The 22,383-nt window shown below is 45.1% G+C and overlaps 1 protein-coding gene across 1 annotated transcript in view; it reads right to left on the bottom strand.

Annotated features, from left to right (window-relative positions):
* Positions 1-2,577: 2,577 nt before the first annotated feature.
* The window catches only part of Ctps1 (CTP synthase 1), a 29,006-nt gene continuing 9,200 nt past the window's right edge, over positions 2,578-22,383 (bottom strand). Inside the window, exons 6-19 of the mRNA XM_032899018.1 lie at positions 20,974-21,057; positions 20,487-20,567; positions 17,235-17,386; positions 15,948-16,080; positions 12,152-12,240; positions 11,010-11,104; positions 10,217-10,279; positions 7,652-7,695; positions 6,504-6,600; positions 5,602-5,657; positions 5,421-5,517; positions 4,611-4,755; positions 4,045-4,133; positions 2,578-3,359 (exon numbers count right to left, since the gene is read on the bottom strand). Of these exons, the coding sequence (XP_032754909.1) occupies positions 4,049-4,133; positions 4,611-4,755; positions 5,421-5,517; positions 5,602-5,657; positions 6,504-6,600; positions 7,652-7,695; positions 10,217-10,279; positions 11,010-11,104; positions 12,152-12,240; positions 15,948-16,080; positions 17,235-17,386; positions 20,487-20,567; positions 20,974-21,057 (1,221 nt within the window). The 3' untranslated portion in view covers positions 2,578-3,359; positions 4,045-4,048. The remainder of the gene's footprint in view (positions 3,360-4,044; positions 4,134-4,610; positions 4,756-5,420; positions 5,518-5,601; positions 5,658-6,503; positions 6,601-7,651; positions 7,696-10,216; positions 10,280-11,009; positions 11,105-12,151; positions 12,241-15,947; positions 16,081-17,234; positions 17,387-20,486; positions 20,568-20,973; positions 21,058-22,383) is intronic.

The raw sequence follows: 22,383 nt of genomic DNA, 5'->3' as shown, positions 1-22,383 counted from the left end.
GCCAGAGGCTACTGCATCACAAGTCTCATACCCAGCCCATATCTGCTCAGGAGTCAGAGCCCACGGCCTCAGCACTGTACCCCCAGCACCCACCACAGCTCTGCCCTCAGACCAAGCACGTAGGGCAACAGTGCCTAACTGCCTCAGTCTTGATACCTGTGAGACAGTGACAGTGGGTAGGGGGCATTCTGTCACCATCATATAGTATCTGGTATCTTGCTGGCTGTGGCAGAACAGTCATTCACAGGAGGGGTCTAGCCAGACAAGGCCACTGCCTCACCACTGACACAAAAGCCAGAGCTAGATCCTGCCACACCTGTCCTGTCCACACACATTTCCTAAGAAAGCCACCTATGCTAGATCCTCCTGCTGCCCCTTACACCAGCCATGTGTGCCACAGCAACCAACCCACTCCCACCTCTGCACGGGGTGACCTCTGCCTAGAACCCTCTTGCTTCAGAGCTGCAGGACTTTAGCTTCCCCTCCAGGCTGGCCTTGAACTTGTGTCACTCCTGCTTCAGCACTCCACCCCCCCAAATCACACCAAGATGCTAGGATTCTAGGCAAGAGCGACTCCCCCACCCCCACCCCTGCCAGCTTCCTTCTTTTTCTTTCCATAGCCATGCCATGGTTTCTCCCACTAAAATACACGCTGCAGTTAGGCAGTCTGTGTTCAGAACACATGCGGGCTTGTGGTGGGTGCCTAACAATTACCTAATAAGACAATCGTGACATTTGCTCTCTGAGCTACCAGATAATCATGGGAATATTGACCTTTTTCAAGACAAAGGTTTCCATGAAAGTATTCAGTTATCCGCTCTCTCTTCCTTGAGGTTGTTGGCCTCATTCAGAGTGGGGGCCAGAAAAGAAAAAAAGATGGTGAGTGCTGCATTGGATCCTCTTTGATACATGTGCACACATAAACTGGCTTTGAAAACCCATGACCCACTCACCAGACACTGGACACCCCCTGGACCATTCACTACTCTAGACCGGATTTTCCTGGGTAACAAGGTAAAAACCCTTGCCAGTACTCAGAATGCATCCAGGAACCAGACATGATCCTAAATGTTCATGACAGATCCCCAAACTCCCTTTACCCACACACTATTGTCCCCAGTGCTACATAAAGAACTGGGCTAGAGAGATGGCTCAGCGGTTAAGAGCACTGACTGCTCTTCCAGAGGTCCTGAGTTCAATTCCCAGCAACCACATGGTGGCTCACAACCATCTGAAGACAGGTACAGTATACTCACATACATAAATAAATAAATCTTAAAAAAAAAAAAATGCACTCCTGAGGCTGAGTTTTGGCTCAGTGATAGAGCTCTTCATTCACTAGCATGAGTAAAGTCATGGGTTCTAGCCCCAGGATAATCAAAACAAAAATGAAAAACAAAGTCATTACTCAAAGTGAGAGAAGAATGTTTCTGGGCACCACACACACACACGTGCCAAGCGCCATGCTGGATTCTGGTCCAGGTAGCACCACCCTCAGAAGTACTTCTCTGGAAGCTGTTTTTTGCAAAAGCAGATGGTCACAGGGATCACAGCTGCTACCTGCCCTTGGCCCCAAAGTCTGAGGTAAGCACTAAGGGCGTGAGGGAGAAGCCAACTATGCACTGGTAGTCACTAATCATGGAGGGCTGCCTTCCAGCACCATCAAGCATCAGTCCGTCAGGAAAGTCAGCAGAATGGCAGACTCTGGGGACCCAAGCAGGCTTTCTTTTGCTGACAGCTAGCATGTGGCAATCGGTCAAAAGTGAGGCCACCTTATTCAGGACAGAAACAGAGATGGCACTTCCAAAGCACTCTACACCCAGCCAAAGCCGTCACTATTTCGGCAACAGCAGTTGACCCTCTGAGTGGGAAGAGAGAATCATCCCAAAGCCAGACAGGATCCACACAGAAGTAAGCTTGTGAGCGCACAGAAATGAAGGCAACTCAGGATGCTTTTGAACAGGAATTAGAAGGGTAGGGCTTTGGGTCTCAGGGGTGACAGTGACATTGGACCAGGGAATGAGAGGAATCTGAAGTAGGATTAGGCAAATAGGTGAGACACATTTCCCTCTCCAATGCCCCTCAACTTGTAGCAAGTGAATGATGTTACCACCTATACACAACCAGGCCTGTAGCCCAAGTAAGTAGACACCAATGTCACCAACACTGCATAATTCACTTTGGAAAGAGCCCTGCCTTGTGACCTTAAACTTCTGAGCCTGAACTCTAGAATAGTCAAGAATGAGTGCAGAGTGGGGGAGAAAACAGCTGCTTAGGACAGCCATGGTCACCTGCCTGGCTCCATGTATGATTTACTTATCGTAGTACACAAAGGACCCTGTTCAGGCAGCCCACGGTTCCCTTCCTGCTAAGTAGCGCACAGCACCAACTGGCTTTTAATCCCGTGGCACACACGTCATGACAACTGACTTGCTGGGAATCCTACCTGCTACTGAGGCTTGCACCTTCGTTTGATACTCAGACTACTCTCTGAGGCTGGCCCAGCAGAAGCCCTGGCATTATGAAGCTCAGTGCCCATGGAAAAGGACCCCAGCCAGTGAAAGGAGAAAACACACCGATGGTTGCACATTATTTATTAAGTTAGGAGTACACATCAAGTCAGCCACCATATTGTACGCACATGGCCATGCCCATGGCTATGTCACATTAAGAAAATAACTTCAAATTGCATCTCAACTGCACTAACACCATTCTGAAGAAAACATACCCTCAAATCAATGTGCACACACAAGAGAGGGCTTTAGAACCAGTTACCCTAAAATTCCTTGTTTCTTGACCCCTTGATGCAAGGAGTTTTCTCAGCCCCAGGAATTGAAAGTGTAGCCAGAGACCCAGGGTTTTTATGTGACACTTTATACAGACAGAGCTTGCCTGATGTGCCAAAGAACCAAACATCCCTCTGGATGGTGAGGGCAACCATGGCTGGCATCTAGTCCCCTAAAGCTCAGCAGCACCGAGACCCCCGCAACACCCAGTTACAGCCCAGCACTGGAGTCCTGGCACCCCAGGGAATAACAGCAATTCATTCCAATGGCCGTGACCCAAGTGGTTGGAAAAGCAAGGTTGATGTCCAGCCAGTGGCCACCATCAGGTCCCCTCCAGAGTCCTGCTTCCTATCGCAGAAGCACACAAACTGCAAAGGTATTGTGGCACAAATACATGTGTTGCAGGATCCAGTATAAATGACGGAACATGCAAGTGACAAAGTTTTCCAAATGCCTTTCCCCCATAATAAAATAATCTTAATAAAAACATAATTTAAAAGAAGTGTCAAAAGCCAGGGTGTAAAATCATAGTTATAAACTATCAAAAGTTGAAAGCTTTCTTGAAGAATCATCCTGTTTTAAAAAAAAAAAAGTTAGAATTACATAATTACATGATGTTTATTAAAGTGTCAGACATAGTTGTCAGCCCGCATAGGGAACAAGACCTGTTCCTGTAGGAGAATGACAGGAGCCTGTTTGCAAATCCACAGACCTTCAAGGCCTTAAAGCAACCTGCGTCTCAGCCAGATACAAGCACTGTGGACAGCATCGGCCTGGGTCAAGGCTGCTGACAGGCAGGCAACTCCCAACGACTGACAATGGAGACATGTGGTGCATGCACCTGTGGGTGCGCTTACACAGAGTGTGGGAGACAGAGGGTGACAGTGGAGACATCTTCCTGTCAGTCTCCAGCTTTCTCTGTGAGATGACAATTTGTGAACTGCAGCTCACAGGCAGAGCCAAGCTGGCTGGCCTGTGAGCTCTTAGGGAGTCTGTAACCACTTTTTCTATTTTTTACTAAACATTAAAAATGTCACTTACTGGGGCTGAAAAGATGGCTCAGTGGTTAAGAGTCACCCTCTGCTCTTCCAGAGGTCCTGAGTTCAAATCCCAGCAACCACATGGTGGCTCACAACCATCTGTAATGGGATCTGATGCCCTCTTCTGGTGTGTCTGAAGACAGCTACAGTGGACTCATATAAATAATTAAAAAAAAAAAAAAGAAAAGAAAAAGAAAAAGAAAAAGCCACTTACTTACCAGATCAGTCCTGACTTATTGATGGAAACTTCAGTTCAGTGATTTCAGAGTCAGGGGAGCTGCTCCCACTTCTGTCACTGTAAGTGTCCCTGTAGAATTGAGAAGTTTACTCCTCTCCCATCTAAGACTGACTTACTTCCCCATCTTTGTAGCCACTGTTATACACAGCACGTGCCCACATGTGGCAACCATCTCTACCACATACGTGAGGCTGTGGAGGGAATTCCTTCCTCTAGTTGCAAGAGATGCAGCCCTTCCTCAGTAGTTCAACACTGATATGCTAACCACCCAGAGAAGCCAGTTTCAGAGAGGAATAGAGCCTATGCCTACTTGGTTGTGACCCACTTGCCATGGACAGGATATGCTCAGCAGTAATAACAGAACCCAGAAACTACAAAGATGAGACCTGGCCACTAAGACGGGCAGCCTAACAAAATCCCAGAAAAGAATGGGAACCTTCAGCATAACGAGGAGTATGTGGTCACCTACACAAGGACCAGGCCCTGACACCTATGGCTTTTTCTTAGGACTGTGTAGAACCTCACTGTGATGACTTAGCGTCCCACCTGGGTGACAGCCGGCAACCTTTCTGAAGGTAATGTGGGAGCCGCCCCACAGAGGCCAGGAGGAGGCCAAAGTAGGGTGGGGAGGGCTTGATTGGCCTGGACAGGAACTCGGGGTGATACTGCACTCCAACGAAAAACGGATGGTCTGCAACACAAATTCAGAAGGGACAATTAGCATTCTGTGCATCAAGTGAAAAGATAAGATGTTAAAAAATGAGTATTAGAAAAAGCCTATCATCAAAATGTAGGAAAAGGGAACCCCAAAGCAGCAGTCACACTGCTACACACTGTGAAACTCAAAGCTTGGCCCCTTCTCTCCAGAGCCCCATCTGAGTATCCTGTGACTGGCACAGGCTAAACTATACTGTTCACAAGAAACCTAAAAAGGATGTGGTGCTGAGTCAGCTAGCTCTTCATGCTTCACGGCTGCTGTGGATACCGTATACAGGTATATAGGTATGCAGGTATGCAGGTATACAGGTATGCAGGTATGCAGGTATGCAGTATACAGGTATGCAGGTATGCAGGTATGCACCTCCCACCTTGTCAGAAGCTCCTCCCCTGATGCTGCAGCCTCCTCAAACCAGGTCAGGAGAAAGCACAGCACACTTTCCTTTTTCTTGAGATAGTGTCTGGCTCTGTAGCCCTGGCTGACCTAGAATTTATGATTCTCCTCTCTCAGCTCTCCAAGTGCTGGGACTGCTGGTGTGTGTGATACCAGCACATGGGGACGTACATTTTTCTGTTTTCCCACACCAAGAAAACCTCACTGCACTTTGACCACTGAGTTATCACTCCCCAGACAGTCACCTTCCAGCTCCACGATCTCCATCCTCTCGCCTTCAACATCCTGGCCAACAAACTTCAAGCCTTGCTCTTCCAAGCACTTTTTCAGGACTGGATTCACCTGGTGGGACAAGAAAACTTACTGTTCTGGCCTCTCTGTTACCTTCTTTGCAAAGTAACGAAAGGAACGGGCTCACATCCTTACTTCAAATCGGTGGCGGTGCCTTTCTTCCAAGTAGTCTGTGTCTCCATAGAGTTTCCCTGCAGAAAACCAAGCCATTTATATGACCACTGTGCAAAAGTCTATGCAAACTATAACTATTGCTCTGATATAATTCAGAGGAATGATTCCTGGGCCCTGTGCTGTTGAGAAAAGCCAAAGGGGGACGGGGCAGACCTTCCTAGAAAGCCAGGTCCCTGAGAGCAGTATGGGGGAGGGGAAATGAAAATCGGGTTGGCGAGTGGTGACTGCAGATGTCCAAGTACAGCGTGTGCAAACGGGGTGCTTACTGACTCACCCCTCATTCACTCCTACTGAGACCCCAAACCCACAGGACAGAATAGTTGAAGGATCCTCCAGGTGGTACTCACATGATTCTCAAACTAGTCTGACTGGAATCCCCAGACAGACATCGGTACCTCTACCAATGGGTAAAAGAACAATGCTCCCATTGGGCAAGTCTTGTAGGGACATTTTCCTCTCCGATTTCCCTACGTTTTAACCATGATCGCGATTTGTTAGAATAAAACATTTAGATTAAACTATGTGAAACTGACTTTTTTTAAATCACCAAATTCCACATTGTTCTATTTACTAGTTTAAGAAAGTAACCACAGATTTAATGGATTAACCACAGATTGCAATGCGTTTAACCTAATGGCCTGTTTTGTTAAGGTGGCCACACCCAAGGGCCCAGATGCATAACCAGAGACCATCTACCTAACACCATACATCCTAAACAAGCATGAGATGAGGAGAAGGAAAGAAATCCAAAAGTAGCAAAACAGCCCAAGAAAAGGCTGGCCTGGCTCTTTGGAGCCACAGAACCGCTAGCCCACAGGTGCTGCACAGACCAGGACAAAAGCCAGACTCGTGAAACAACTTACTCATGACTGAGTTCTTGGTCTGGAACAGGGTTCTCCTCTTGCCCAGCCTCATGGTTCCACCCATTTGCCCAGGGTTATGTTCTGGCATGTCTATGACCTAGAGGTGTTCAGAAAACAAGTCTGACTACCATACTCTGCTTCTGTTAGAGCCAGACCGCCTTCCCCAAGTGGAGCCCTCCAGGGCAGGAACTCAGTGCTTCAGCCTGCCTCATGGTGCCCCTGCCCTAGCACTTGGGATGTCAAAGGCTCTGTGCTGTGGCATAGGAACAGACACGGGACTAAACTAGTCATAAGACAGCCATCCTCTGGAGCAGCGGCCACTAGCACGTCTGAGCAGGTAGCCTGGCACCTCAGAGGGGGCTGCTACAGTCATCTATTGGCCCAGGGTACTTGAGCACCTTATAAACCCCTCCAGGCTTCCCTGTGTTCCAGTCCCTCACCCCATCATTGTTCCTACATCAACAAAACTTCAACTTTAGAACAAATATGCAAAAGCTAAGAAAATAAGATGGAAACTTTGTCCGGTTTTACAGTGTCCTCGGTATATCCTCGGTGCCTTATATACACAACCAATGCTCAGCACATGCTCAGTACAGACACAGCAAATGCCTAAGCATGCCTGTCATTCACGGGCTAGGGATTCACAACAACGACACTGCCATCCCCAGTGAGCCTTAGTACCCCACAGGCTGACTGGGCCACATGCCCCAGGTGACCAGCAACAGCAGGAGTACAGCCTGGAAAGCTTCGCTTACCACTAAAGAATCACCACCCCGTAGCTCCTGAACCCTGAGCCTGTCTAACCTCCAGGACTGGCACTGGCAAGAACATGAACTGTTAAAATATGGAGCTCTGAGAACAGTGGCTACCAGGCAACAAGCCTCGACACGTGCTTCCCACCAGGAGCTGAGGGGATGTGAGGATATTTCACTTGGGAACCTCCCCTTGATATTAGGGAGTACACCTGTCATTTAAAGACTTTCCATGGTAACCTGGAAAGACTGGTGAGGAATTAGGTGAAACCCATAAGGTCATTGTCAGGAGGTCTAATGGGGGTCATTGGAACACAGTGAGTGGCCCACCCCCTTGCTTCACAGATAGCCTTCTACCCCTTCTAAGCCCCTGAGAGGTTCAAATGCTTGACTCACCACAGGATGACTAGTCTTAGGGTCAAACTCTGTAGAATTGGCATCTGAAAAGTTAAAATAAAAAGTTAGTTATGAAAATAGCTATAAACAAAACCTGAGTTACTAGTTTCCTGCTAGGCATCAAATCATGAGCACTCTGACTTAAAAGTTGATGATTACAGGCTGCGGAGAACGACCAAGGACTTAGAGCAGCCACTGCTCTTACAGAGGACCCAGGTATGGTTTCCAGTACCCACGTGGCAATTTACAGCCATCTAGAACTCCACCTCCAGGGGTCCAGTGCTTTCTGGCCTTCATGGACACCAGGCAGGCACAGTGCACTTATAGACATGCAGGTGAAATAAAGAAAAATAAATGATTAGAAAATTATGGGCCAGTTGTGGTGGCGCACGCCGGTAGGATTTGCTGAAGGAAGCAGAGGCAGGAGGATCACGAGTTCGAGGCCAGCCTGGGCTACACATTTGGGCCGGAGAGATGGCTCAGTGGTTAAGAGAGCACTGACTGCTCTTCCAGAGGTCATGAGTTCAATTCCCAGTAACCACATGGTGGCTCACAACCATCTGTAATGAGATCTGGTGCCCTCTTCTGGCCTGCAGTCACATATGCAGGCAGAATGCTGTACATTAAATAAATAAATAAATCTTTAAAAAAAAAAAAAAAAAGAAAGAAAGAAAATTATGGGACACCAATAGCCAGGTGTGATGGCATATTCCTTTAATCCCAGCACTCAGATAGATGGAGCTCTGAGAGTTCAAAACTACATAGGGCTCTAAGCCAACTAAGGCTACACAGTGAGACTGTCTCAAAAGAAAAGATAAAGAAGGAAAGAGAGGGGTTGGGGATTTAGCTTGAGTGGTAGAGCGCTTGCCTAGGAAGCGCAAGGCCCTGGGTTCGGTCCCCAGCTCCAAAAAAAAAAAAAAAAAAAAAAAAAGGAAAGAGAGAAAACTTTAAAATTTAAAATATCATTACATTGTTTTCCCCTTCAGGAAAGAACATTTTTATGATAAGACAACAAACACTGGTGAATTTTCCCTACCAAATCTTCGGCTTTCTGGGAAGTCAAGCTACACACAGTAGATTAAAATCATCTCATCATGTTTCTGTAATAGTTCTTATATTAAATCTTCAGTTTGTTATAGATTCTCGGAGATGAACAAGAACTGCTCTTTCTACCTTTCATCCTGAGCATTTAATATGCTGTCATCCTCGGCTAAGTTAGGAATTAACTGGTTTGTTATTTTTCTTTGCAGTACTGATCTGAATCCAGGGGCTTACACATGCCCAGCCCTTTTTCCTTTTAGTTTGAGACAGGGTCTTGCTGTAGTCAAGGTTGTCATGAAACTCACTCTGTAGACAGGTTTATATCTGTGTTCCTCCTGCCCCTGAAATAGCTGGGAAGTTGACTGACTTCAACAACCTTCTGTATTTTATGAAATGTACTATCTAACCATAAGCCAAGCCACTAGACAAAAAAAAAGGCAATAGATCAAGCCCCTAGCACTGGGCACTGGGTTTTTCTGTAAGGTCCTGTTTCCTGCCTGGGTCCAAACTACGATAACCACAGCATCAGGCCACATGCCCAACTGGGAACCCTGAAGAGGCAGAAGCATGAGATGAGCTATGAAAGCACTTCAGTAATCCTAGACCAGTCCAACTTCCCAGACTCTCTTACACTATCTAAGCCAAACAGCCTTTCCATACCTGCATACTGCTTCATTCTGTAGCAGTCTCAAAAATGGCTCTGTGAAGAAGCCAGTGACCTTTGGATGTGCTCCTGTGGTCCAGTAAGACGTAGATATTACACTAAGTTTCTATCTGCCAGGGACTGCTAGGGACCATTTGCTTATACCATTTCTCCTACTTTTTGTTTGTTTTTCCAAGACAATGTTTCTCTGTGTAGCCCTGGCTATCCTGGAACTCAATTTGTACACCACTGGCCTTGAACGCAGAAATCAGCCTGCCACTGCTTCCTGAGTGTTGTTTTTTTTTTTTTTTTTTTTAATGTGTATTAATGTTTTGCCTGCATGTATGTCTATGTGAGAGTATCAGATCTTGGAGTTACAGACAGGTGTAAGCTGCCATGCTGGTGCTGGGATTTGAACCTGGGTCCTCTGGAAGAACAGTTCTTAACCGCTGAGTCATCTCTCCAGCACCTTCACCAGCTTTCTACAACTGTGTGAAGTAGGGATCACTTTGATGCCCATTCTAGAGGCAACAAAAGCCAGAAAGTTGCCTAAAACCACCCATAATTAGTAATAAAGCCAGAACTTGAGCCCAAGTCTATCTGCACAGCCCTTCAGTAGGTCAGAGGCTTCTTGCTGGGTACCATCTGGGTACTGGACACTATGTTAAAGTGAGGATCTTAAAACAAGAAAGGCAGGGTCAGTAGCCAAAGGCGGGCTTGCTTGCTCCCTCAGACATGCAGTGATTCACTGTGAACAAGGTGCCCACTCCACTGAACACTGAGAAGTGCTGAGAAAGCAGGCATCATGCTCACAGCTCCCAACCACCAGCACACAATGGCTGTCGGACCCTCCAGAAATCAGTTGATAAACATACACTTACCTTGCCATCCCAGCACATTTCTTGAAAATTCTACCACTGCTAGCTGCATTCCTAAGCACACACCTTCCAAGGAAAGGAAAAATGTCACTCTCCAATGAGAAGGCAACTCCCACATTTCCCAGCCTGTCAGTGTCTGTGTCCTGAGTAAAATCACACAATATAAGAAACACCCAAAAGTGTGACCTGTGCTGAATTAACACCAGGACTATATACATGTGTGTGTATGTGTGCATACACACATACATGAAGATTCAGGGCTCTGCAGAGCTACCCAGCTAAAGACTCTATATGCAGTACCTTAATCCAAGTTATTAATCCTCTCTCATTAAGTTCTCCATTTATAAACTGATCAAGGTGAAAACTGCCTAAATCTGCAGCAACAGGAAGGATCGGAAATCACTTGGCCCAGTTACTGGCTGGATTGCCAAGTGAGGAGAACACAAAGTCTAGCCTTACATGTCCTGCAAACAGTCATTTCTTGAGAGTCCACTTGGTTAAAACTCTTGTCATCTGCACCCACCTCTTAAAACTTTCCATATTGCCAATCTAAGGGCCAATGAGATGGCTCAGTAGGTAAAGGTGCTTGCCACCAAGCCTGATAACCTGAGTTCAATTCCTGGGACACAAATGGTAGAAGGAGAAAACAGACCTTGGCAAGTTGTCCTCTAACCCCGTGTGTGCCATGGCATGGCCTATGCACACATGCACAAATAAATGTAATTGAATTTCGCCCAGAAAATTCCTTTCCTCTCATTCTTCTTTGTCAGAGTGAATAGGGCACAGAACTCCTTACCCAAAAAAGGTTTCTTCTGTTTCCGAGCCCAGGCAATTGCTTGAATTTTCCCTTCTGTTCCCCGAACACCAAATCCTCCTGGAACCAGCACTCCACTGCAGAGAACAGACCACAGAGCAGCTTCCCTTTCCAACTAATCCAGCCCTCAGTCATCAAAGAAGTCACTGTCAGGACACCAAGGCCCTGAACTTACTTCCCATCTAGCTCAGCCCCCAGGAACTGAGCCTGTAACTAAGACTGTGGATGCACTTTCTGTGCTTATGAAGACATGGGCACCATCACATGAACAGAGAATTGTCGGTCTGTAATGAGAACCTTGCTACTGCCCTTCCCCCAAATTCTTCACTCCTACTTCTTTTCTGAGACGGGTCTTTCAGCATAGCACAGGCTGGCTTCAAACTCACAATCTGAGCCTCCTAAGTACCAGACTACGGGTGTGTTCGATATGTAATCAGTTCACTTTTCCTCCTGATTCCAACACTCTTCTTAGACTCTGTGAGGGGACTTTCCTCAGCAGTGTGTAACACTGACCAAGCATCTAAGCAGAAACTTCATTAGTTCTTACTATTTAAAAAAATAAAATAAAATAAACCCCTCTAACTGGACATGGTAGCACACTCATTTAATCCCAGCACTTGGAGAGCAGAGAGGCTGATAGATATCTGAGTTTAAGGCCAGAGTAGAATTATAGGTCAGTCAGGGCTAAAAAAAAAAACCACATCTCAAAAAAAAAAAAAAAAAAAGAAAAAAAAAAAAATAGAAAAAGAAGAAAAGACAGACCTGGGGATGTGGTACAGCATTTGCCTAGCACATGGCCCTGGATTTGATCCTCAGCATCTCAAAATAGTAATAGTGGTAACAGCAACAGCCACCATAAACAATTTATAAGACCCAACTGATGGCAACTCATCAATGACCTGGCTTAAAATAAACCCTAAGTCTCATGATGAAATACACATAGCAAGAATCAATATAATGAGAATGTTTTCTTCATATCCAACTATAATGGTGAGCTGCACTTTTCTACAACTCAGGCAATTGCTAGGCAGTCTAATCATTAAAGACAGGCCATGGCCTCCCGCAGCACTAGAAGCTCAGGTCCAGGTTCACTGGCACGAGCCATGGCAGAGAAGGCTACTTACTGAGCACTGCAGAGCTTCTGCCAGGCCTCATGGTAGCGCACAGGCTCTTCCTGCAGGGTGCTCGGCTCCAGGTCTGTGGAATCGATGTACTAGTGCACCAAGGCAGGCAGAGAAACAGCAGCTTATGAATCCAACCATACTCTCAACTTTCAAATAATGTTATCAGTGTTCCATCTCCCTTCAGTTCAGTTTTAAAATGACAACGTAATTAAATTTCCTTTCCAACTATTTAACCTTTAATTCCAGTTCTACCCGTTCCACTCAGTTTAGATCCTCTTGCAAGTAAGCCACTGGAGGACACAATGACACTCTTCCCAGGCCACCTCCACTTAAGTGTTTGGTTGGTATGTTAGCTGGTTTTCTTTTTTTTGTTATTGTTTTCTATCTGAACAATGACATAACTTATGAACAATAAGAGATAAACATTTTAGAAGTATTTGTCCAATGTACCCTATACCAGCTAGTTTTATATCAACTTGGCACAAGCTAGAGTCAGAGAGGAAGAAGCTTCAGTTGAGAAAATGCTTCCTTAAGATCAGGCTATAGGGCTGGAGAGATGGCTTAGCAGTTAAAGAGCACTGACTGCTCTTCCAGAGGTCCTAAGTTCAATTCTCAGCAACCGCATGGTGGCTCACAACCATCTGTAATGAGATCTGATGCCCTCTTCTGGCGTGTCTGAAGACAATGTAACTCACATACATAAAATAAATAATTCTTAAAAAAACAATGCAGCCTGTGGAACATTTCCATGATTGATGAGATTGACGGGAGAAAGCAGAGCCCATGTGGGTTCTACAGACAAAAGCAGGATGAACAAGCCAGTAAACAGCACCCTCCATGGCCTCTGCATCACTACTACTAGCTCGTTTCCTGCCCTGCTCGAGTTCCTGTCTTGGCTTCCTTTGATGATAAACAGATAAACTGTGATGTGACAGTGCAAGCCAAACGAACCCTCCCCAAGTTGCTCTGGTCATGGTGTTATCACAGCAATAGTGACCCTGACGTAAGACATATCTGTACCCCATGAAGGCAGAAGGTACCCTATAAAGATGTACACTACCCAGTCAAAGTCATAATACCATTGTCCCAAAATACCTTTTCAGCCTAAGGACAGCTGTTCCCTGCTTCTCAGTTTTATACAACCACAGGGCTGATTCTGCCACCAGACTGGTCTTGCCTCTTCTACAACTCCATGTCTCTTCTAGAACTCCATGTAAATGGAGTCACACAGCTGTAGTCTTCAGCCTGGCTTCTTTTGTTCAGGCTGTCCGATATCCACCCGTGCTGCTGCACTATGACATGTCTCTCTGTATTGCTGAGTCAATTTCTACTACAAACACATCACATTCTACACTGACCTTCCATAGACGTTTAGGTTGTCTCCAAACTTGAGGTGGTATGCCTGTGTCCACTTGTATAAAATCTTTTTGTGCTTTTTGTTTTGTTTTAGGTTTTGGTTTTTGTGTTTTGTTGTTTGTTTAAACAGGGTCTCATACAGCCCACCTGTCTTATGTAGCTGAGAATGACGCTGATTTCCTGATCCTCCTGTCTCTGCCTCCCGAGTGCTGAGATTACAAGCAGACAGCACCATGCACGGTTTATGTGGTGCAGAGATTAAGCTCTCTACCCACCACGCTACCTCCACAGCCCCAAACATTTCCACTCCTCGGGAGTAAATGCCTGGTGTGAAAGCATAGGCCATGCCATTCTACTTTTACAGGAAACTGTTGAATGCCTTCTCAAGCAGTGCATCTTTAACTGCCTTCCTGGCAGCAGAGCACGAGGTCCCTGTCCTCTCAGCCACCTTATGGGTATGTGCCACCCGCCCAGCTGAACTCATGTGCAATTAATTATTCCTGTGAAAACCAAGTGCCAAGCATCTCTTCACAAGCATCTTATTTAACAACTTCCTTCCTTCCCTGTCCCCTTCCTTTCTGAGACAGGTCTCATATATTCCAAGCTGGATTCAAACTTAAAGTATGATGTATTGTTGCTAATACAGATAATATAATTTTTTAATAAGATATGAGCACTTAGCAGTATTTGATTCTTAATACAATGAAGATAAAAATGACCTTGAAGTTCTGATCCTACCTTGATCACAACTGCTTGACCTAAAACCTGCTCAGATTATACCTGGTTTATTTCTTGTAGCATTCTCTTTTAAAGTCTTCTGATTATTTTTAAAATAAGGTTCTTTTCTGCTACTGATCCTAATCTCCCCTGTCTAATACCTTGAAGTTATTCCCTAAACCCCAGGGTAAATCTATGCTGACACAGTTCATGTCCTCAACGCTACCTGCAGACCCTCTCCAATTCATACTGAATTCCCAAATATTCTTCATCCCCAGGCCCTTGGACAATCTTCTTTCCCTCTGCCTTCTCAACACTTTTCAACCTCCTCAGGACCTCCCTTGAGAAGTCTACCCCTCTCATATATCCAGCAAGGTAGGTGATTCTCTCTCCTAGGTGTGCTCTCTATGTCTGAGAGCCTCAATATTCATGAAAAGCCTTTTTATTCTTCTTTATTCTTCTCTCAACTTCTACCAGTGAACACGTGGCGGCCACCAGCTAACCTCAAACAGATAAAATAAATCAATTACAGAAAGAACTACCCAAAAAAAAAAAAAAAAAAAAAGAGTCAAGGTAGTAAACTGAGGTCTTCCGTTTCTTAACCCATATACCAAGTCACTCCATAGGAACCTATGTCCCAGCACACTTGATTATCATAGAACTATGTGGAGAAACGGGCAGCAAACCTTAACACCAACTGTGGGCACAGCTACATGAGCCCCTGGGCACCAAACTCCCACTCTCCTGTCCTCCATCTCCCAAAAAGCTCCAGCCAGTGCAATAGAACAAAATCTCTAAAGGAACCAACCAGCTAACTTCCCAGGGCAATGAATATATCCAGCAAGTTACTATATGGAAGACTCAGTATCAGCAGTTCCCAGTAAACAATTAGTTCTTAACCACAGGAGGAAGGGCTATCATAATCCCCTTTTAAAGGGAACTGAGATATCCAAGATTGGGCTGGAAGCATGACTCAGTGGTTAAAAGCACTGACTGCTCTTCCAGAAGTCCTGAGGTCAGTTCCCAGCAACCACATGGTGGCTCACAACCATCTCTAATGGGATCTGGAGCCCTCTTCTGGTGTGTCTAAGGAGAATTACAGTGTACTCATATATAATAAATAAAAAAGCATAAACAAAAAATCTAAGATCACAGAGCACTTGGGCACCAAAGCCACCACCCAAGGCCTGGCTACCTGCTCTGTAGTCTTGTGTCCTTAACCATGAACCTTGCTAGGACACTGTACTGACATCATCAGAGCATCTACTGGGAAAGGAATCTTAGGCAGTGCCCTCAGCTGTGCACTGTACCTATGTCCACAAAGCCCTCCTATTCCACAGGGATTGACACTCAGACCCATGCACTAAGGCTCTTTCATAACTTCTGAAAAATATTCTAGTGTCTTCTTGGAGCCAGCAGCCAATATAAATCTTTCTTATCCCTAAAAATGAACACAGAGCTCCATCCAAAAGCTATAAATCAGGTAAGCTTGAGTCTCTGAAATGATTCATCAGTCCTGACAACCTAGTTTAGTCCCTAAAACCAACGCTGTGGAAGAAAAGAACTGACTTTACAAACTGTCTACTCCATATTTATACCACAGTACACACCATGGACCCACATGTACCTACATCTCCCCGCCAAAACCATCTTAAATGGTTAACACACAGGCACACACTGTCTCCATTTACTCCTTAGCTGCACCTACACACCCCTTCCTTACCTTGATCTCCAACTTGTGGTTAATAGCCAATGCAGAGTGCTCCAGAGCTTTAATGACAGAGGCGTACGAGTCTGAGAATTTGGTGTATTTGCCCACAAGAGCAATAGAGCAGGTCTCCAGCAAGCGGTCGTATCTGGCAAACAAAGGTCGCGACAGTTACTTGTAATGTCTACACCATCATGAGACTAAAATTACATGAAACAGGAAACATGCCTGGGAAAATGATAACCAGAGAGCATCACCTCAATACTGTGCACAGAGCAGTAAAGATGACCCTCAGATCAACTGGGCAGACTTGGCAAAGAGTAGGATTGGAGCTTATGAGATGGCTCAGTGGTTAAAAGCACTTGCCATAGAGCATGAAGATCTGAGCCCCAGAACCCATGATGGAAAGAAAACAAAAAAACAAAAAAACAGATCCCCACAAGCTGTCCTCTAACTTCCACATACACTCTGTGGCATGCACAAATAATCAAAATAAATAAAAATAAATGTCATTTTTAAAAACATCCCAAGGGAGGGAGCTAAACAAACAGTTCATAAGAGTTAATGTGGTAAGTCAAATTATGATACAGTCATAGAAGAAATGGCCACACTCATTAAAATGTTTCATTTTGAAATAAGATTGACAGTGTTTCATGTTTTATCAAAACGACCATTTAAAAACTATAGGCTGTTTTTTGTAGCTACATACAAATGTACACAAAACATACCATATAAATGGCCAAAACCGAAGTCAGAGACCGTCAAAGTGAAGCAGTTACCACAGACAAGAGAACAAGGACCTGCTTGCTGTGTGTGCTTACACTGCCACCACAGTAACTTCCCACGTCCACTTGGTTCGCCTTGCTCTACACTGCGACTAAGTACCTTAGAAATGAGACAATCTCAGGGCTTCAGGACAAGGTGGCAGCAGCCTTCCCCTGTTCAGCCCTTTCCTGTAGATGGAATGGAGTGCTTAGATAACAGAAACACAACAAGAGCACTGCAGCCAAGGCCAGCGCTCACAGGGGCTCTAGGAATATGTGTGTCCTCTGCCACTAGGCTGCTGTTGGTGCTGCTAAGCTGTTAGTGTTGTAATCTGAACTCTGCCGAGAGGCCCAGGAAGAGGCCGCACCCGGCCAGGCCTCCTCCTCTGTGCTGTGCTGACTAGAAAGCCCTGATTAGCCTCTGAGCCTCTCTTCTATGAGCACCTTTACTCTCAGGAGTGCTAACACATTTTTACAGCACGGTGGAGCCTCGCAAAAGATGACGGCATGCACGCCAACTGCGTATGAGGAGGCAGACCTGTCTGCCATCTCCTTCCACTTCATCAGCATCTTCCGTGACTGTCTCTCAACGGGAAGGTCGAGTCTCCGAAGAAAGTAGTCCACCACCCCTTGCTCCTCTAACAGCAAGGGCACCCGGTAGATGGATGAGACGTCGTGAACACAGATCACCTGTTTAAAAAAGTGATTTAACAGGTGCTTAGATAAAAGCAAATAGCTTTGGTTATATCTATCTATATGACCTTGGGGGTGGAGGGACACTTTATTTTGGAACAAAAAAAGGTAATTTTCTAGAACTGTGCACGTGTCACTACTGCCCATATGTACCCAGAAAAGACAAGGAATTACAATTATCTGTGTCTAACAGAATTTTAGTAGGATGCTAGGCCATGAATCAAAGAAATCACTAAGGTGCCTCATGTGTGGTCCTTTTCTAATCAAGAATACAATTTCTAAAAATATCATTTACTATAGTTAACAAAAATTATGAAGATATACGTATATATGTGTAAAGTTGATGAAACAAATCTTATATACAGTGCAAAAAAAATGATTATCACAAAGTAGTCCTTTCAACAAACAGAGCTGCATATCTGGATATACATACACAAAACAATGTTTTCTTACTCTTTTATTGAACACAAACACCAACTCAAAATATGTCTTTTCTAAATTAAAACTTTTGCAAAAATTGAGGAAACGCTTCATGATTGTGATTAAGCAGAGTTCTCAAACAGCCAGAAAGGAGCACAACCCACAAAAGAAGACACTGAACATTTAAAAGCTTCTGTGGGACACTAAGAGCTTAAAAGCAAACTAGAGGCCCATTGCACATCACATACATAACAAAAAGATCACATTCAAATAAGCTCTTAGAAACTGACAAAACAAGCCAATGTTTACAACAGGCAAAAGATTTGAAATTCAACTCTGTTATGAGGGAGCACTCACTTCAGCTTTGGGGTTTTCCACATTCTCTGGTTTTGTTTTGTGTTGGCTGTTCTGACACTAGCTTTGTAGACAAGGGGGCCTCAAGCTGACAGAGCTCCACCTGTCTCTGCCTCCCAAATGCAGGGATTACAGTGCTAACACGCCCTGAGCAGAATTCTTCTCAAAGTCAATTCTGCTAAAGAAAGGAATCTCCTCTCTTCACTTGTAAAGACAGAAATACCTGAGATAAAGGGCCACCGTGGAAAAGTGAAAGCCATTCTATGCTCAGTGGTTTGAGTATAAAGCAGAACCTGAGAAGGAACCCCTGACTCAGGAGTCATGCAACGAACCCGACCCCAGCCCCAGATGCCTTTATCCCAAGGCCCGAGTCCTCCTGGGAGAAGTCCTCTGTAAAGGTCAAGGAACTTTCCCCTTGCTCCATGCAGGCCAATGATCTGAACTGCCCTTCTGACCAGTGCCCCTCGAGTTTCACTAAGTGGACTGCTCTCACTTTAAGGCCCCTGCTTTGCTGTTCTCACGAGGTTAGCTGGGCTCTCCTGCTGTCTCCTGACCCTCAGTCATGGAGCAGTAAAACAAATTCTACATACTCTCATCTGGAAACTCCTTGACTGCACCTTTCTTTTCATCTCCTTCAGGCAATTCTTAGTACTACGGTTTCTACATGGTTTGGAGCCCCTCCAGTGCCCACGTGGCTGGAGAGTCAAGCCCAAGCTGACATAACTGGAAGGTGCTGGGGAACTCTTAAGACCAAGCCTAGGAGGTTCTTGAGACGTTGGGAATCCTGCCCTTGGCAGGAATTATGATACTCTTTGTATAATTCCTGGATTTCCATAAGGAATCTGGTCCCTCAATCTCTCTGCAGCTGGAATGGAAAGTTGATCTTTCCAACTCCTGCACTCTCCCAGCTGCCACCACAGGTCCATCCCAGAGTCTGAACTATGCTTTAGACTTTCAGTTTCCAACTATAATAAACCTTTCTTTATTAAATTAGTTGCCTCAAGCATTTTGCTGTAAGAATGAAGAGATGAGGCTAAAGAGATGGTTTGGCTGTTAGGAACACTGGCTGTTCACCCGGAGAACTCGGTTTAAGTCCCAGCACCCACAAGGTAGGTCACAACCATCTGCGACTCTAATTCCAGATGCAGTCCCTCTCCTGACCTCTACAGACACTAGGCATGCACACCATGCAGAGACATGCACGCAAATAAACACTCAAACACAAAACTTTAAAAAGATACTCTTAACACACTGACCAATGCCTTAAGCTCGATTTACATCCACTAGTGTTTCCATAAATAAGTACCACACTTAGATATCACAGGTTCTATTAACGCTGCCACAGACAAAAATATGTGGGAGCTATAACGTCCAGGACACCAGGCTGCAGAAACATTAAAATGGATTACACATGCATGTGTATATATGTATCACGGGGCATAAAACAGGTTCATGCCCAGCATATATGAGACATGCAAGCAACCCAGAAAGGGAAGTGATTAGTTCTGAGGGTTAAAGACAGTGTGGCAGGCAAACAGGGGACAGTCTAGCTTGGGGCCCACGTTTGGTTTTGGGTTATATAGCCTCCCTTTAAAAATGTACGTAACAACCTCGTTCCTTCACTTGCACATATTATGCAAGCACACCCATCTTCAAACAATGCACCTAGCAACCTCAGATTCCCTCCGCCTCCAACCTGCACCAAACTACATGTACTGCCATCTCTGAACAACAGTGTAAATCTCCCTGCTGGTGACATGACAATCAAGTTTAGGCAGTGTGTAGCTAAGGAAACTCCCAACACAGCTGGGTATGAAAAATAGAAGGGTTGATCTGGCCTGAACTGGTTTGGGGTATACACACTTAAGTAAGGCAAAACTGCATTCTCTGGCGATCTTTTTGGAGATTCCCTATTTACCATGTTAACAGTGTGTAATTGGTTGGATTCACCAAAATCACAAAAGCAAAGCAATAGGTAGGTTGGGGGCACACACCTGTGAGAGACTAAGACTAGACAAGCATAAAGACAAGGCAAGAGTGAACTTCAAAGTAAAACTACAGGCCTGAGACAGCTCAATCGTAAGAGAACTTGACTAGCATGCACAAGGTTCTGGGGTACCAAGAAATAAGGTGAGACCCTAGAGACAGTCACCCCAAACAGCATAAAGAGCAGGGGATGGGAGAGGAGAGGAAAAGTGTTAAGCCCTAGGGGACAGTTTTCTGTCTCTTTCCTACGACATAACAAGTCTTGAGAAGTGGATCACGGTCTAGCTTTAGACAAGCAGAAGTAAAAAGCCATTTCCAGAGCTGAAATCTTACTTACTTGTTCGGGTTCCACATGGCAGAACATTGATATTTTCTCTTTCACAGATGTGTCAAGAGGATTTGAGCATCTGCACACCACCTAGCAATTAAGAAAACAAGGGACTCTGGGTAGAAAGAAGGGTCAAAGTAGGGCTTAGTCACAACTGGAATTAAAATAGAGATGAAAATGTCAGTTCCAAACACAGTGCACATGATCCACAAACACACGCTATCTGCTCTTTTCACCGAAGCTCCTACATCCCGAGGAGAGTATGAGAGACAGCAAAGGAGAAATGAGTGAACTTCAGGAGCTGCCTGACTGCTTTTCCTCCTTAATGTTCTCAGGAGGAATGGAGGACAGCAAGAAGCAAGACCCAGGAAGTCCACACAAACTCCAGCCCCACTCGGTGCACTATCTCCTCCATCAAACATGCTGACAAACATCCATCCCGCCATCTAGGCCACAGTTTATCAGAATTGGGAGATGACATCTTAGGAAATCTTACTAAGTCTGGAGACAGCCCGAGTCCTCTAAGTTCCCGAACACTGTTCTGAGTGGGTTTTGTCTTCTGTTCCCCTGTTGAACTTGGCTGTTTCACAAAAGGGAAAAAAAAGAAGTGGTTCATTTCTCTATGAAAAATTCTTAGCATGACTTTTCCTTAAACCTCTGAGTGAAGAATTTATACAATTCAGCCTAGATTTTTAGAGTCTTCTGGTTCTATGGGGTTTGGCTTAATAGACTATTTCATGGCCCTGTCCTCCCACTCTCCAAACCCTCCAAATAATGGCTCTGCTTATATCTATATATTTTGGGTAATAACTGAACCAGGGCTTCACCCACACTCAGGACAAGGGTTGCCCTGAGCTGATCCCCATGTTAACTCTGAGTCTCAACTCATCTCCCTGTACTTCTCAGTTTGTCTGAGGCACTTCTGATGAGCTCTCTGTCCTGTGCCATGACACCTTCCTCTTCAGCCGTGCACACTTTTGAGCATGTAAAGACCTGTCCAGGTAAGACATGTGTCATACTTCTGTGTATAGTAAAGTATCTTTATGATCTTCCCACACTTAAGGCAAATCTGCTAGGTTTACAGTTCTCAGGTAAAAAGAACCTTCCCTTAGAACAGCTACTCTCAACCTGTGCCTTATTCATAGGGGTCACCTAAGACCATCAGAAACCAGATATTTACATAACAATTCCTAACTGTAACAAAACTAGTTAGAAAGTAGCAAAAAAATAATTGTATGGGGGGTTGGGGATTTAGCTCAGTGGTAGAGCACTTGCCTAGCAAGCGCAAGGTCCTGGGTTCGGTCCCCAGCTCCAGAAAAAATAAATAAATAATTTTATGGCTGGGGTTACTAGTGTAGTAAAGGGGTTGCAGCATTCCTTTAGAAGGCTGAGAAACGCTGCCTCAGAATGTTTGAATGCCACGGCTCCACTTCCTTCTGGCTCCTAGTTTTGCATACTAACTTTTGATTTTTTTCCTATGAGCCTTTGAGGCCTTCTGCTCCATTATTCTGTACTCTCCTAGCTAATAACCTTAGTGCTGGCCATTTTACATCCAATATAGTGAGCACTCCCTGGGCTTTTTCAATCTAGAAACTGTATCTTGAAGTTTCCTTGTTCAGAGCAGCGGTCAGAAAACTCTGAAAAGTTTTAATGGTATTTTAGGTTCCAGCTTGCATTGTGGCTCATGCATTGTCTAAACACTGAGGATGCCAAATGCTCAAGGCCAGCAGCCTCGACTACAGTGAGTCCAGACCACTGTGAGGTACCCACGGCTACACGTGTCATCTTTTTTTTCCTTTTTTTTGGAGCTGGACCCAACCCAGGGCCTGAAGCTAGGCAAGCGCCTACCACTGAGCTAACCCCAACCCCACGCTGTCTATCTCAAAACCCATTACTATTCTTTTGA

This window comes from Rattus rattus, chromosome 1, assembly GCF_011064425.1.
Source record: "Rattus rattus isolate New Zealand chromosome 1, Rrattus_CSIRO_v1, whole genome shotgun sequence".
In the NCBI taxonomy this organism is placed as follows: Eukaryota; Metazoa; Chordata; class Mammalia; order Rodentia; family Muridae; genus Rattus; species Rattus rattus.
This window is presented reverse-complemented; position numbering and strand designations above follow the sequence as displayed.